General features: G+C 43.6%; 1 protein-coding gene across 1 annotated transcript in view; it reads left to right on the top strand.

Moving 5' to 3' along the window:
* Positions 1–16,460, top strand: part of LOC103731132 (CUB and sushi domain-containing protein 1-like) — a gene marked incomplete at its 3' end in the record, with an annotated part of 1,440,296 nt that overhangs the window by 1,213,516 nt on the left and 210,320 nt on the right. Inside the window, exon 8 of the mRNA XM_017797230.1 lies at positions 7,430–7,517. Coding sequence (XP_017652719.1) covers positions 7,430–7,517 — 88 coding nt within the window. The remainder of the gene's footprint in view (positions 1–7,429; positions 7,518–16,460) is intronic.

Genomic DNA, 16,460 nt, shown 5'->3' on the forward strand with positions numbered 1-16,460 from the left:
AAGCATTTGTGCTCAGAAGGCCTTCAGTGCGAATTCATCCACTGGAGTCTGTCAACCTATCTAGAGGCCGTTGAGTAAAGCCACTCCCCCTCACCCAATAGTAATCAGTCTTCAGGCTCGGGCCAACCCACCACCCATTTCCCTCGCTCCACCCTGGTCCCTTATCTGATTGAGTCGGCACGGCTCCTGTGTTCTATGCCACTCTTGCCACAAGTTCACATGTGCAAACTTCCAGTGCCTGAAAGCCTCTGCTTCAGGGCCAACCCACCACCCATTTCCCTCGCTCCACCCTGGTCCCTTGTCTGATTGAGTCGGCACGGCTCCTGTGTTCAATGCCACTCTTGCCACAAGTTCACATGTGCAAACTTCCAGTGCCTGAAAGTCTCTGCTTCCCTGTGTTCATGAACTGGCCCTGGCTCTTAGAATCCTTCCCCCTCCCCTTCTCCAACGGTCCCTGAGCCGTGAGTGGGTGAGGTTTAATATAGGAGTCCCATCCAGGGACACGCACTCCACAGTCTCTTATTCTCTAAAACTTGGCCATTTGTGGCCTTTTGTGTGCATCACACTCTGTATATAAGAAGCTTCGCTGGTGAGAGTTGAGGGGTGCACTAATCTTCTCTCTACCCCTTGTTCCCCTGTGTTCCATGTAGACATTCAACTTCACATGTGTCACCTAGGGCTGGGCATCTCTCAGGCATATATTCTGCATGTCTGACCACTTGTGGGATTCTGTAACTAATCTTCTCTCTACCCCTTGTTCCCCTATGTTCCATGTAGACATTCAACTTCACATGTGTCACCTAGGGCTGGGCATCTCTCAGGCATATATTCTGCATGTCTGACCACTTGTGGGATTCTGTAACAGCCTCCATCTGTTGCAAAAAGAAGCTTCTTTGAAGAGTGGTATACAGTGTGCTTGTCTGTAAATGTAAGCATCCATAATTAGCATTAGTAGGAAATGATTAGACAGCTGTTGATGACCCCCGGATAACAGAGCCAGTACTGCACCAACAGAGGTAGTTTGCTGTGCCAGTCATTGTGGTTATTTATTATTATTGTCATTAGGCTTTAGGGCTGGGTTGAACCACTGGTTTATTTTCTCAATTAGACAGCTGTTGATGACCCCCAGATAACAGAGCCAGTACTGCACCAACAGGTAGTTTGCTGTGCCAGTCATTGTGGTTATTTACTATTATTGTCATTAGGCTTTAGGGCTGGGTTGAACCACTGGTTTATTTTCTCCCTAAGCAGCTTGCATAGTGTCCTCCAGAACTGTGAGCGTTACACTTCAGGTAGAAGGCGTCCAGGTCAGTTCCTGCTCCGAGTCCTGTGTTTGAAGACCGTCCTGTCTTCGCAATAGGATCTTATGTTCCAGTTCTGGGAAATAACCAAGAGCTCTTCTGATAGTCTGTGTTATTTGGGGAGTCTCTTGGCCCACTCTGACCAACCACTTGAAGGGTTGTCTCTCCAGTCTGGCACCATGTTTCTTGACATACAGCTCCCAGGTGTACATATGCACTAATGTTCAGACATCATATGTGCATTTCTCAGGGGCTTTCAGAGGCACCACATTTCCCTCTGGCTTCCCTAGACCCCTTCATCTCTATTCTCGCTCCCCCAATCTGTCTTCCATTCTCCCCCCACCAGTCCAAGCATCCCATTATCTATCCCTTCTTTCCCCCCAATAACACCTGCCTCCCCCCCCCCCCCCCCCAGTCTCCCCCCCCCCCCCCCCCCCGCCGAGTTCTCTCCTCCCCCACCATGGCTGCTGAATGTCCCTCCCTCCTCCCCTCCCAGCTCTACACTTCTTTTCCCCCACCTCCTCCCTGGTAACATCTGCTCCTAACTGCCTCTTTCGGGTTCTTTCTTTTCCTTTATGTCTGTGCATCCTCTCCATTTTCCTGGCTGGTGTTACATCAGGATATATTTACTCACATAGAAGGGATTGGTGCTACAAGCCACAATGAGGGATGGCCTATGTCATTTGCTTTTCTGTTTGTATTACTTCATTTAGTATAACACCCTCTAGTTCATCCATTTACCTGCAAATTTCATAATTTCATCTTACTGCAGAGTAGAACTCCATTGTGTAAATGTACCACGTTTTCATTATCCATTCGTCTGTTGAGGGACATTTAGGCTGTTTCCATTTCTTGACTATTGTGAAAAGACTAGTAACAAATATGGAAGTACAGATGTATCTACACTAGGATTAGTCCTTTGGGTTTATGCCAAGGGCGGTATAACCAGATCATATGATAGATTCATTTTTAGCTTTTCTAAATTTTTATTTATTTTTATTTTATGTGTATGATGTAACACCTGCATGTGTGTGAGTGCACCTGTGTCGTGCAATTCCGCGGAGGTCAGAAGAGGGCTTCAGATTCCCCTAGAACTAGAGTTAAGGACAGTTCGTAGCCACCGTGTGGATGCTGGGAATTGAACCCAGGTCATTTGCAAGAGCAGTCAGTGCTCTTAACCGCCGAGCCATCTCTCCAGCCCCTCATTTGTAGCTTTTTGAGAGGTCACCACACTGCTTTCCATAGTGGTTGCATGAGTTTGCATTCCCACCAGCCGTGAGTAGCGTTCCTCTTTCTCCACAGCCTCTCCAGCATTCAGAGTCTTTCGTTCTCTTGATCTTTGCCGATCTGACTGGGGTAAGATGGAATCTTAGAGTGGTTTTTATCTGCTTTTCTCTAATTGCTAAGGATGTTGAACACTTTCTAAGGTGTTTCTTAGCCATGTTTATTTCTTCTTGTGAGAACTCTCTGTTCAGGTTTATCGCCCAGCTAGTCACTGCATCATTTGTTTTCTTGTTTCTTTGATTTGAGTTCCTTGTATATCCTGGACACTAATCCTCTCTTGGATGTATAGAAGGCAAAGCTGTTCCTCTAACTCAGTTCTTTCTTCTTCACTTACTTGTTTCTTTTGCTGTGCAGGATTGGAGTTTGACAAGGTCCCGTTTATTGTTGACCTTAGTACCTGAGCAGCTGGTATCTAACACTGAAAGTATTAATCATTTCTAACAATTTTCTGGTGGAACTTTTTTGGATCTCTTATATGTAATTTCATATTGTCTGTAAATGGTGATAATTTGACCTCTTATTTTCTAATTAGTACTCCATTTAATTTCCTCCTCTTGTCTTAGTGCCCTTGCAAGATTTTCAAGCACTATATTACAAAGGAGTGGAGATAGTAGACAGCCTTATCTGGTTCCTGATTTTAATGAAAATGCTTCCATTTATTCTCCACTTAGAGTAATGGAGAATTTGCTATATATAGCTTTAATTAGGTTGAGGTATGTCCCCTCCAGATCAATTCCTTCTAAGATTTTTTTTTTGGTCTTTTTTGAGACAGGGTCTCCCTGTAGCCCTAGCTATCCTGGAAATCACTATGTAGACCAGGCTGGACTTGAACTCACAGAGATCCACCTGCCTCTGCCTCCTGAGTGCTGGGATTAAAGGCACGCACCACCATGCCCAGCCCTTTCTAGGATTTTTTAATGTGAATCCATGTTGGATTTTGGCAGATACCTTTTCTGAATCTATTGAAATGACCATGTGATTTTTGTCTTTAATTCCATTTATATGTTTTATTATATTTATTGAATCACGTACATTGAATCATCCCTGCATCTCTGGAATAAAGCTGATTTGATATTGGTGGATGATCTTTTTGATGTGTGTCTGAATGTGGTTCATTAGTATGTTGTTGAGTGTCTTTGCATCTCTGTTAATGAAGGATGTGGACCTATTGTTTTCTTTTTTGTTGTGTCTTTACCTGGTTCGATATTAGAGTAATGCAGAGAAATCCACTTTAAGATTCCATCTTATCTCAGTCAGGCTGGCTAAGATCAAGAGAACAAATGATACCAAATGTTGGAGAAGATGTGGGGAAAGGGGAACGCTCATCCACTGCTGGTGGGCTGCAAACTTGTGCAGCCACTGTGGAAAGCAGTGTGGAGAGCTCTCAAAAAACTACAAATGGACCCACCGTATTACCTTGTTTTGCCATTCCTTGGTATGGACCCGAAGGACTCATCGTACAGTAGAGATCCCTGTATATCCATGTGTGGTGCTGCTCTCTTCAAAACAGCTAAGAAATGGAAACACCCTAATGTCCCTCAGCTGACAAATGGATAATAAAAAGGTGGCACTTTTACACAACGGAGTTCTACTCAGCAGTAAGAAAAGATGAAATTATGAAATTTGCAGGTAAATGGATGGAACATTGTAAGGGAGTGCTTTAAAAATCTATACTCCATTAAATTTCTAAAGTTATGGACACCACCAAAGTTAAACCAAGAAGAAATTAACAGCTTAAACAGACTCTTTACAAATAAGGAACTTTAAACAGTGATACAAAACCTCCTGACTAATAAAAAAAAGTCCAGGCCCAGATGGATTCACAGAAGAATTCTACCAGACATTCAAAGATCTACAACCAATCCTGCTTAAATTGTTCAAAAAGATAACAGAGGGAGAACTCCCGAACTCCTTCTATGAAGCCAGGATCCCTTTATACAGTCCTTTAACAGGCAACATTTCCCTACGTCACTCCATCACTCCAGACAGAAACCTGGATTTGGGATTGTCCTCATTAGCTTTAAATTTCAACTTGATACAGCCTAGACCTCAACCGAGAATTTGTTCAGATCAGATTGGCCTGTGGGCAACTCTGGGGGAATTCTCTTTATTAATAATTGACTTAGGAGGACTCATCCCACTGTGGCTAACAGCACATTCCCTAGGCTCCCTGGGCATGAGTGAACAAGTAGGCCAGTAAGCAGCCTTCTCCTGTTGGATGCTGTAAATCCTTGGCTGTGGGTGAGTTCCCTAAGGGGGAATGTCTGTGGAATAGCAAGCTGTCCTGCCTTCAGGATCCTGCCTCAAGTGCCTGCCCTGACTTCCCAGGACGCACTGTGACCTGGAAGTGTAAGCCAAATAGACTCTTTCCTCCCCAGGTTGCCTTGGTGAGTGTTTTGTGACAGGACCATCTGAAACTACAAGTGGAACATGGATATCAAACTTCTGTTCGCTTCTGTAAGGCACCAAGTGCTGTTGCTCAAGCCGCAGAAACACACTGAAGGTGTCGATGCTCTCCTCCTGGCTCGCACAGATTTCCTGTGAGCACGACTCACGTACTCACTGCTTGTGACGTCACCACTCCTGTGCGCATATGCCTGAAATACATGGCAAAGCACCTGCCTCCGAAGGCAGTCACAGCTCGGAGCCTGGGAGCATCATCTCCGCACCTAATCTGGGTTTGGGACTTCAGGGTCTAATCTGAGTGGGCTTCACGCAGCGGGTGCCTGGATGTGGGCTCCTGTAGGAGGCTTAGGAGCCTGGATGTGGGCTCCTGTAGGAGGCTTAGGAGCCTGGATGTGGGCTCCTGTAGGAGGCTTAGGAGCCTGGATGTGGGCCCCTGTAGAAGGAGGCTCAGCTCATACAGAGCACCCTCCCTGCTGTGTCCTTTCCCTCCGCTCCTTCGTTCCTGTTCATTGCTGCAGTTTCCCGTTTGTTTCATGGTGAAAGCTTAGATTCTCTACTTTTCCTTTTATGAATATCCTGCAGTTATGTCCTTAGTAGTTACTTTGGAATTGCATATAACACCACAAATTACAAAATCATTCAAAATAACATCAACTTGGCAATTATAAAAATTTACTCCTTACAGTTCTACACCCAACCTTCATGCTAATAATTTCATAAATCGAGTCTTCATACCTCATGTGTCTGTCAACATAGATTTATGACTAGTTCACGTCTGTATCTTGTAAATAATACCGAAAATAAAATTTGAAGCTCTAAATCAAAGTAACTACTGCGTATGTGAGTGCGTGAGAGAGAATGGCTGTCTGTGTACATGAGTGTGTGTGCAAGTGTGTGTAAGCATGTGTGAATGTGTGTGTGCAAATGTATGAATGTGTGTATGGGAGTGTATTGAGTCTGTGTGTAGGGGAGTGTTTGTGTTTGTGTATGAGTGTATGCCTGTAAGTGTGTGGGGGTGAATGTGTGTGTGAGTGTGAGTACATGAATGTGTGTGAGAGAGAATGGGTGTTTGTGTTCCTAAGTGTGTACATGTGTGCACATGTGTATGTGAGCATGTGTATGATAATGTGTGAGGGGGAATGTATGTGAGTGTATGTGTGTGTCTGTGTACGAGACTGTGTGGGTGAGCGTGTATCTGTGTGTGGACTTTTTTTACTGGAAAGGTATTTTCCGTGATTTGAAGTTACGTATAACGTACTTCTCTTTCAACTTTAATGGCTCTCTTTAGAATTGGGGGGCATTGATAAAGAACTCCCTTACTTTTCTTTGTCTGAAAACACCTCAAATTATCCCTTTCTTAGGGAACAGATTTTCTGGATATAGAATTCTTGTCACTGCATTTCTTGGACTCTTACATGCATCATCCCAGGGCCATTCCCCTTTCTCTTTTGACAATTACATTCCAGTGTGCCACGTAGAGCTCCCACTCCTGCTTATTTGGGGTCCCCTGAGACAGAGTTTTCACGTCCTTTCCATGTGGGTTTAAATGAGGTAAATATGAGCGACCCTCTGCTGGTGCTGGAGAGTTGGGGCAGAACCTTTTGGCTGATGGTACTCAGGGTCCAGGCTCCTCAGAGAGTCCCTTGAAGACTGTTGCTCTACCTTGGATTGCGGCGATGGTACCAAAGCTCAGATCTCTTAAGATCTAGAGTAAAAACAAATGTGTCTTGTTAGCACACAGGGATGCCCCCCAAGCGCACTTCCTCCATATCCCACTCAAAGCCTCACTGGATCTCAAAGCCTCTGTTAAACACATTTTTGATAAGAGGAAGCTGCCTTGATTGGATGAGACATACTAAACAGAATAAGAAGGATACCAGAGAGGCTGCCACTCTATCCAACATCCAAACGATCCTTAAAAACTAGTTTATGGTGTGGAAAACCCAACTGGAGGACTGGGGTAAATAGAAAAGGGAGCAGCCCCCACACCAAGTGATCATTCCCATCTGAGTTCTGTGAAAAGCACATTCAGTGTTCAAAACTTGGCTGAAGTATCCCTATAGATCTTAATAGTTACCACTGGCACTATCAGTGGGTTTTCTTTTCCAAGCACACAGGCGTTTTCATCTAATCCTGTCCACTGACCAGCACAAGGGCAGTCATTATGAATAAGTGAGCTTTTAATTAAAATTTCACCTCTTCAGTAGAGGAAAGATCTAAACCAAAGAACATAGCCATCCTCTCATGGGGAAACGGGCCTCTGGTTTTCAAGACAGCAAAGATCTCCCTGAAGGTAGCTGTGCTGTCTTCATTATGAAAGAACTCACATTCTAAGCCATGATCCCTAAAGCTCTGAATGTGTGCCTTACACAAAGTTATTTTCTGGGTGCTTCTGCAAAAGTTTCACAACTTTCTAATGGCATTTCTTTTCGTTGCAGTGACCCAGGGAGGTGTGTCTCTGGTCTCTGACATGTGTCCAGATCCTGGGATTCCAGAAAATGGCAGAAGGGCGGGTTCTGACTTCAGGTAGGAAATAAAGTAATTGCTTGGAAAGAGTTATTTTCTAACACCTGTATGTTTTGGCTGTCACTTTTAACTCTTTTTTTCTTGTTGATTGAAAGGCATAATTGTCAGTAATTAGGCAACTGTCTTACTTGTAGAACTGTAGGCATATTTTGCTGATAAATCCCAAATACACTGGCACTGATAGCCTCAGGACTCTGAAGGTTAAAACCTTGACCCTGAAAGGACTTGGTGAAATTTGTCTTCAGAGTCTTTCTATTTGAAATTGGTGCCATTTGATATTCTAATGCTTTTACCGCTTAAAAATAAAGGACACAAACATTGGATTATGACTTCATGATTATTCCATTAAGCAAACTTTTGGGGTGATAAATACTGCTGGCTTATGGCACCGTTTACTTAGGAGAAACTATAATCATTTTAGGGTCATGAAGAGCTGAAGACCCCTCTCCAGTTGCTGTCCCATGATGCAACTGTGATTAAAAGGCGCCAGGGCTTTGGATTTCTGCTTCTCTCGGGGACCTACACTTTTGTCTTATAGAAAGCTATTAACAAGAGAAAGCTGAAAGCCATCAGAGTGACAGGCACAGAAAGGAGTTTTCTTCCCTCCTTATAATCTGCTTTCTTTGAGAGAGAAACAGGAACAGGATTAAGGTACTAAAGTGGGCTGAAATGAAAGGGAAGTAATGACGCCCTGGGGGGAGAGCATCAGTGGACCTGGAATCACAACCGTCCATTCTTTTAAAGAGGACAGGACACAGGACCTGGATGGTGTCTATGGCATTGCCACAATGAAGTTGGTGCTGTGGGTAGATTTTCTGTTAGCAGTTACACTGTGCCACAGATGGTGTGAGTTGTCAGAAAAGAGGTTTATTTGAGTCCATAATCCTGGATAACTAAGGTCATGGAGCCACATCTGGGGATGACTTTTAGGGATCAGAGCTCCAAAGTAGTGCAGGGTATTGAATGAAAGAGATTGGGGGGCCGCGTGTGTGTGCTTGTGCGTCTCCTGGTCTCTCTCCCTCTACTTGTGAAACCACTAGGGATCCATCCTGGGTCAACCTAGGGTTTACCTAATCTGAATCACCTTCTACTTCTCTCCCTCCCTCCACCCCTCACCTCTCCCTCCTTCTCTCCCTCCCTCCCTTCCTCCCTAATCCTTCCTTCTCTGCAAGGCCTTGTTCATCTCCTCCTTACTCAGAGAAAAAACACTGTTCACAGCAAAGCACGTTCACCTTCCTCCACCAGATATGACTCAGGTGCAGCCTGATAATGAGTTCCCTGGGGAGCTTCTGAGGCTGAAGCAGGATCTGCTGACCCCCCGAGTCCACAGTGTCCAGGCCAGTGCCTCTCAGGGTCACTCAGCAGGAGTTGTTAGCTGTAGCTGGTGTAACACAGGAACTTCCCATGTCATATTCTGATGCCCTGGAATTTTTTACTAAGAATCCAGTAATGCCTTCTATTTTCAGGATTTTATTTTGCAACAAAGGGTATTAAACAGTAATCTAACAAAACCAAAATCCTCCACATGGCATTTCATGGTAAGAGGCAAAGAGACTGCTGAAGTTTTGAGAGTTAACAGGAGAGTTAGAAACACAGAGGGCCAGTGTGCACCTGGTACATGGTGTCAAGGAAATGTATTACTATCCCAGGAGGGCCTGTGATCTCTCCTACTTCATTTTTACCACAGCCCCACTGTGCTAGATAGCGTTAGTGTCAACTTGACACACCTGAGTTGAGGGAGCCTCAATTGGGGAATTGCCTCTATTGGACTGGCCTGTGGCCATGTCTGTGGGGCATTTTCTTGATTGTTGAGTGATGTGGGAGGGCCCAGCCCACTGTGGGTGGTACCACCCCTGGGCAGGTGGGCCTGTGTTGCATAAGAAAGCAGGCTGGGCGGGAGCCAGGGGAGCAAGTCAGTAAGCAGCATTCCTCCATGGCCTGTGCTCCACCTCCTGCCTCCAGGTTCCTGCCCTGAGTTTCTACCTTGGGCTCCCGGATGAACTGTGACATGGGAGATGTAAGACAAATAAACCCTTTCCTCCCCGAGTTGGTAGTGGTCAGAATGTTTTGTCCAGCAATGGAGAAACAAACTGGACACCCACTTCTGGGGAGGGGAGTTAAGGCCAGATTGGGTTGAATGTCAGTTCACACAGCATCACTGGTCTACCTGGGTTGGGTCAGAAGGAAGCCAGAATATATACCCAGGGCCAGTCCAGGAAGGAAGGCAGAACCAGGACAGGACACCTTCTGTCTTTCCATCACTGTTTTAGTTTCTTGGGAGAATCTCTGTGTTGTTTGTTTCTCTGATATAAGGAATCAAGGACTGTAACCCCTGGGAAATGGCCAGAAAGGTAATCCAAACAGCTTTTTGATGTTGTTTTTAGATTTCATAGAACTTTACTGCTAGAGAGCTCTGAAAGGAAAAAAAGGCTTTTGACTTTTGCTTCTAATCTTGTGATTCTTCCCCTTGCCTGACTGAGCAGACTAAACCTTGGTTACAAGGCTGACTGGGAATGGGGTTGAATCATGCTTTATTCCTAGCTCGGGTGGAAAGAATCTGGGTTTTGCTACATTTGTTGCATCCGTTATATGACTGCGGTATCAGCTGTAGGTTTTCCATACAGGACCTTTATCAGGTTGAGAATGTACTGATCCATTTGGGATTTGCTTAGATTGTTTTTGAAGAGGAATAGATGTAAGATTTTTGCCGTCTATGGAGATAATCTTGATTTGTCTGTAACAGGGTAGTTTAATAAATTGATAGATTTTCCAATATAATAATTTCACATTCTGTGGTAGATCAACATGGCTGTAATGTGTTATCTTTTGAAAGTGCAATGCCATGTCCTTTTCTGGTGGTAAGAAAGGGGTGCGGGTCTCATATGTGTCGGACATGCCTTCTACTAGTGAGCTGTGTCTTGCCAGCCCTGCACATTCTGTTTACATGCTGTTAGATTTGTCTTGATAAAATTGCTAAGACTTTGTGTGTGTGTATTTTCATGTGAAATGAATATGTTTCTTACATACACTTTCATAATGTTTGATCCTATAAGGCTTTTTCTGACTTCACCATCTCATAAAATTAATTAGTAAGTGTTCTCTCCTTCTAGAATATACTAGAAAAGTTGGTGTATAGTTGGTAATGTCTCCTTAGATACTGAGGGTATTCATTAATGAAGCCATGGGGATTAGGGTTTTCTTATAAATACTTAAAAATATTCTATTCACTATTTTTATTTCTATTTTTTATGTATATGAGTGTTATACCTACATGCATGTAAGTGCACCTATGTCATACAGTGCCCAAGGAGGTCAGAAAAGGACATTGGATTCCCTGGAACTGGAGTTACAGGCAGTTGTTAGCCACCGTGTGGGTGCTGGGGTCTGAACCTGGTTCCTCTATAAGAGCTAACTGTTGATCCATCTCTCTAGCCTTGTATTTATTTTTTTTTTATTTTATGTGTATGAGTATATTGCCTGCATGCATGTAAGTGCACCTGTGCCGTGCAATGCCCACAGAGGTCAGAAGAGGGAGTCAGATCCCTTGGAACTGAAGTTAGGGCAGTTGTTAACCACCACGTGGATGCTGGAAACTGAACCCAGGTCCTCTGCAAGAGCAGACCGTGCTCTAACCACTGAGTCATTTCTCCATCCCCATACATTTTTATAAAGATTTATTTTAATTTTTAATTATGTAATTGCTGGGTGGGGGCAATGTGTATGTGCATGCAGTGCCTGTGGAGGCCAGAAGAGGGCATTAGATCCCATGGAGCTGGAGTTACAGGGCCCAGGGTGGCTGGGAGGTGTGAGCTGCCTTATGTGGGTTCTGGGAACCAAACTCAGTTCCTCTGCAAGAACAGTGAGTGCTCTCGTCTGCGGAACCACCTCTCCGGCCCCTTATAAAAACTTTTAGTCCAAGATTGGATTTCCCTATGTGTATCTTTCCTTCTGTTATGACTTTATAGTTTGAATCTTTCAGGGGCTTTTAAAATTTCATTCATGCTGACAAATTTATTTTTACAAAACCTTCCATAGTACTTTCTATATCTTTTACATTGAGGTTTTCAAGTCACAGAACTTAAATTTCAGCAAGTAACCATTTTTTTTAATATTTTGAGTTATGAAGTCAGTGTACAAACTAGTACATTTCAGTATAGACGTTTCAAGCATGGTCTGTTTTGTTGACCCTCCTGTCCTGGTCTGTTCTCCAACCCTCAGCTCCGTTGTGCCCCCCTCTCCAGGAGGACATCTTTCTGTTACTATGTTGTACGTGTTCTTCCCCCGACACACACGTCCCTACACTGCTTTGTCTGCACTTTCACCTCTTTCCTAGTTTCATGTCTGTACCCACATGTACCGACATGTACTGACATGTGCCCACACCCACATGTGCCCACACCCACATGTACCCACACCCACATGTGCCCACACCCACATGTGCCCCACACACAGTGCCCACATGCACATTGCCCACACCCACACATATCCACATGTACCCACATGTATCCACATGTATCCACACCCACATGTACCCACACCCACATGTGCCCACATCAATGTGCCCACACCGACATGTGCCCCCCACACAGTGCCCACATGCAGACATGCCCACACACACATGTGCCCACACCCACAGATACCCACATGTACCCACACCACCCACATGTATCCACACCCACATGTACACACACACACACGTATCCACATGTATCCACATGAATCCACATGTACCGACACCCACATGTATCCACACCCAAATGTATCCACACCCACATGTACCCACACCCACATGTATCCACACCCACGTGTACCCACACCCACATGTATCCACATGTATCCACATGTACCCACACCTATCCACATGTACCCACACCCACATGTACCCACACCCACATGTACCCACACCCACATGTATCCACACCCACATGTCCCAAACCCACATGTACCCATACCCACATGTATCCACATGTATCCACACCCACATGTATCCACACCCACATGTACCCACACCCACATGTATGCACATGTACCCACATGTATGCACATGTGCCCACACCCACATGTATCCACACCCACATGTGTCCACATGTACCCACATCCACATGCACCCACATCCACATGTATCCAAACCCACATGTATCCACATGTACCCACACCCACATGTATCCACAGCCACATGTATCCACATGTACCCACACCCACATGTACCCACACCCACATGTACCCAGATGTATCCACATGTATCCACATATATCTACATGTACCCACACCCACATGTACCCACATCCACATGTACCCACACCCACATGTATCCACATGTACCCACATGTACCCACACCCACATGTATCCACATGTATCCACATGTACCCACACCCACATGTGTACATGTACAAATAAGTGCTAAAAGTTGGGGTCCTCAGGGCTGGAGACATGGGTCATCAGTTAAGAACACTGGCTGTTCCTGTAGAGGACCCAGGCTGGAATCCCAGCACCTACATGAGGGCTGTCAACCATCTGTAACTCCAGTTCCAAGGGATCCAATGCCGCCTTCTGTCCTCCACAGGCATTGCATAACACAGGTGCAAGGCATAACACTCATACACAGAAAATGGACTTAATGTGTATGGTGGAATACATGAGGTTCAGTGGGGGGATGGAGGGCACTGAGGGGGAGGGGATCTAAATTTCATTAAAAACTGTTGTGTAAAATAATAAAAGCTCAGCGGCTGGAGAGATATCTCAGTGGTTAAGAACACTGGTTTTCTTGCATAAGACCCGAGTTTGAATCCCAGCACCCTCATGAAAGTTAATAACTGTAACTCCAGTTCCAGGGGATCCGACAGCCTCTTTTGACCTCCGTGGGCATTGCAAGACACGGGTGCACTTACCTACATGCAGGCAATACATGCATACACATAAAATAAAAATAATTAAAAATTAAATAAAAATAATCAAAGCTCAATAAAAAAATAAAAATAAGTTCTTTTAAAAGTTAAGATTCTCATACGACAGAAAACAGGCAGTTCTCTTCTTTCTGGATTTGTGTCATCTTGCTTAATGTAATCATTTCCAGATCCATTCATTTTCCTGTAAATTTCACTTTTTGTTTTGGCTGCATAAAATTCCACTGTTTCTGTACCACATTTCCATTATCCATGGACGTCTTAGCTGATTCTATTCCCAAGTCATTAAAATCAGCAATGATGTCACAGCTTAAATGTCTCATTTTCATATTTTGTACTTTTATTTATTAATCTCCTTTTGAGTAACATTATTGATCTTCCAGCAAAAACAACAATAATAGCAACAAGACTTTGGCTTCAATAATATTTCTCTCTTACTTTAACTCCAGTTTCGTAAAATTGTTTCTCTTTATCTCATTGACTGTTTTCTTATCTCCTCTTTTCCCTGTTGATTATTATGGGCTTTATTTGCTGCTCTCTGTCTAGTTTATTCGAGATGGTGAGGCTGGTGATTTGGGGCCTTTCTTCTCCAAGCTTCTCTCTTACCATCTTTCTGTCACGCTGAGATGCACAGAATGTAAGTTTCCTTCAGCAAGCTGCTCTGACTGTGCCCCTTCGGTTTTCTGGGTTTATTTCTCTTTCACGGAGCTGAGAGTGCTGTGCACTTATCTATACAATTGCTTCTTTTCCATCATGTCTACTTCAAAATGCACTTTCCAATTTCCTAACAACTAAGGCTTTTTCAAAGAACTTTATGGTCAGAGAAAATAACTTTTAAAACTTGAATCTGCAAATTTATTGACACTGTCCTTTAACTAAGAATATGCTATCTCTTATTAAGAATTCCTTTCCTTAAATGAGGAGGAACCCAATAGAGGGATGCTTTTGGAAGCCTTTGTCAAGAAACGCCAATGGACTCTCATAGGAACATTTGAAAATTGCCCTGTTCTGACTTTTTTCTAGTTCCCTGTCTAGAACTTGTAATGCTAATTACTCTTACCTTTACTTCTCCTTCACATCTCCTATTCACCAGTCAAGGACTTTCTACAGATAAGAGCTATGCAATTTGGGAGTCTTTTAGATAGACCCAATGGAGGGGTACTCCAATTGCCTCACCCTGCGTCCCTGTTCAGCATGGAAGAAGCCAGAGTGGTCTCTGTCCAGATTCCCTATTGGCAATTTGGGTAACCTCTTCAGAGGATGGCGTGTTAAGAATAGGAGGTAGGAATTGGCTAGACAGTTAGGGTAAAAAGACCCCAAAGAAAAGTAGCCAGTTTCTTGGCTAAAAGTCAAAATGTCCTTGGGACAGTTAGCATGATACTCTGTTCCAAAGTATCTGGGAGCTTGTATCTAATCCTTAAGAGATTTTAGGGTTACCTCTTCAGAGGGGGGAATGTTGGAGGGGAGGGAGTGGACATTGATTTGATCAAAACACCTTATATGCATTATGAAATTCTCATAAAGTTTTTGTGAAAGTTAAAAAAAAATTCTGTTTCTAGTGCTGGGGATCAGATGGAACTGTGCATGTGGGGTGACTGCTGTATCATACACCTGTAGCCTCAGTCCAAATCTTAGACAACTGAAATCATGCTTGTTAATATCTCAAAGAAATTACATGAAAAGAGATGTACTAGGCCCAAAAGTTGGCTCTCTCCAGCTTATAAATACCGTTGGCATTTCACATTCAGTGATGGGGACTAGGAGGGAGGCTCAGTGGTGGCGTTTCAAGTTCAGTGACGGGGACAGGAAGGGAGGGTCAGTGGTGAAGAACGGTCAGTGGTGAAGAACGCTTGTTACTCTTGTAGAAGATCCTGGTCTGGTTTCCCAGCAACTGCCTGTCACTCTAGCTGTAGGGGATCAGGTGCTCTATTCTGCCTTCCATAGGCATCTTCACACACGTGGTACACATAAATATACTCATACATATACATAAAATCAATAGATCTTAAAAATACAGATCATCTCAAGAAACAAACATTCAGAAATATGCTCCTTTGTAACTAAGTTGGATTGAAATGAATTGAAAGTCATCTGTAGGTAATTATGACTAAGCAATGATCACAGGCATCAAATATACAAGACCTGTATTTACTTATCAGTGACACCCACTGTCTACTTTCCGTGAGTCTGGAGAACCCAGCTGTGTTCACAATCAAAGTGATACATATATCCCTGCAAGGATTCCTGGAGATTCCTGGATAAAGCAGGGTGTGTATGTGCCTAGCTTCTAAATTCACTGAACACGTTAATCTTTATAACAGAGGGAGAATATTCTTAAATGCTTCATAATTTTAACACTGCTTTTAATGAAACTCAATTGGTTCTTTCTAAATTCTTATAATCAAAGCTAATGATTATTGTATAATTCAAATGAATGTGGTCAATGTGGCTGGATTCAATTACGGTCAGCACCACAATTATATGTAATTTGGGGCTGTTTTTATTTGAAAAGAACTCACTTTATTAAGTTGATAAAATATCCTTCATTTTTTAGTTTGAGCTATTGTTTCTTTAGAAGCTTCGTTTCTTAACACAATCAAAATGTAACTCCAGCAGCATCTATAAATCACTCAAAGTAAATGAAGTCTAATGGCAAGCTTTCTTATTTTAATTCCAGTCCATGGCAGGACAGTTTCCAAAGTATTCATCACCACTGACCACTGTCTGAAAGACATAGTATATTCATTCATTAAAATTGAGTATTTATGAATAATATTGATGGACAGCAAGAGGCCAACTTGTGTGAGGAGGCACTGTGCTGAGGTGGGGCTGACGTCCGTGGTTCATCCGTCTCCTCTCTCAAGGAGAATGTGCCCTGCCCCGTGTGCACTCAGGTGCAGCTGTCTTTACTTTAGAAAGAAAATGTTGTCTTTCTTTTTCTGTTTTCTTTCTTCAGTGCTGGCAATTTAAGCCGGGGCTTTGTGCATTCTAAGGAAGTCGCTCCAGGAGCTACATCTCAGCTGCCCTCATATACAACTT

Source organism: Nannospalax galili, unplaced genomic scaffold (genome assembly GCF_000622305.1).
Source record: "Nannospalax galili isolate Female #2095 unplaced genomic scaffold, S.galili_v1.0 scaffold1234, whole genome shotgun sequence".
NCBI classification, from domain to species: domain Eukaryota; kingdom Metazoa; phylum Chordata; class Mammalia; order Rodentia; family Spalacidae; genus Nannospalax; species Nannospalax galili.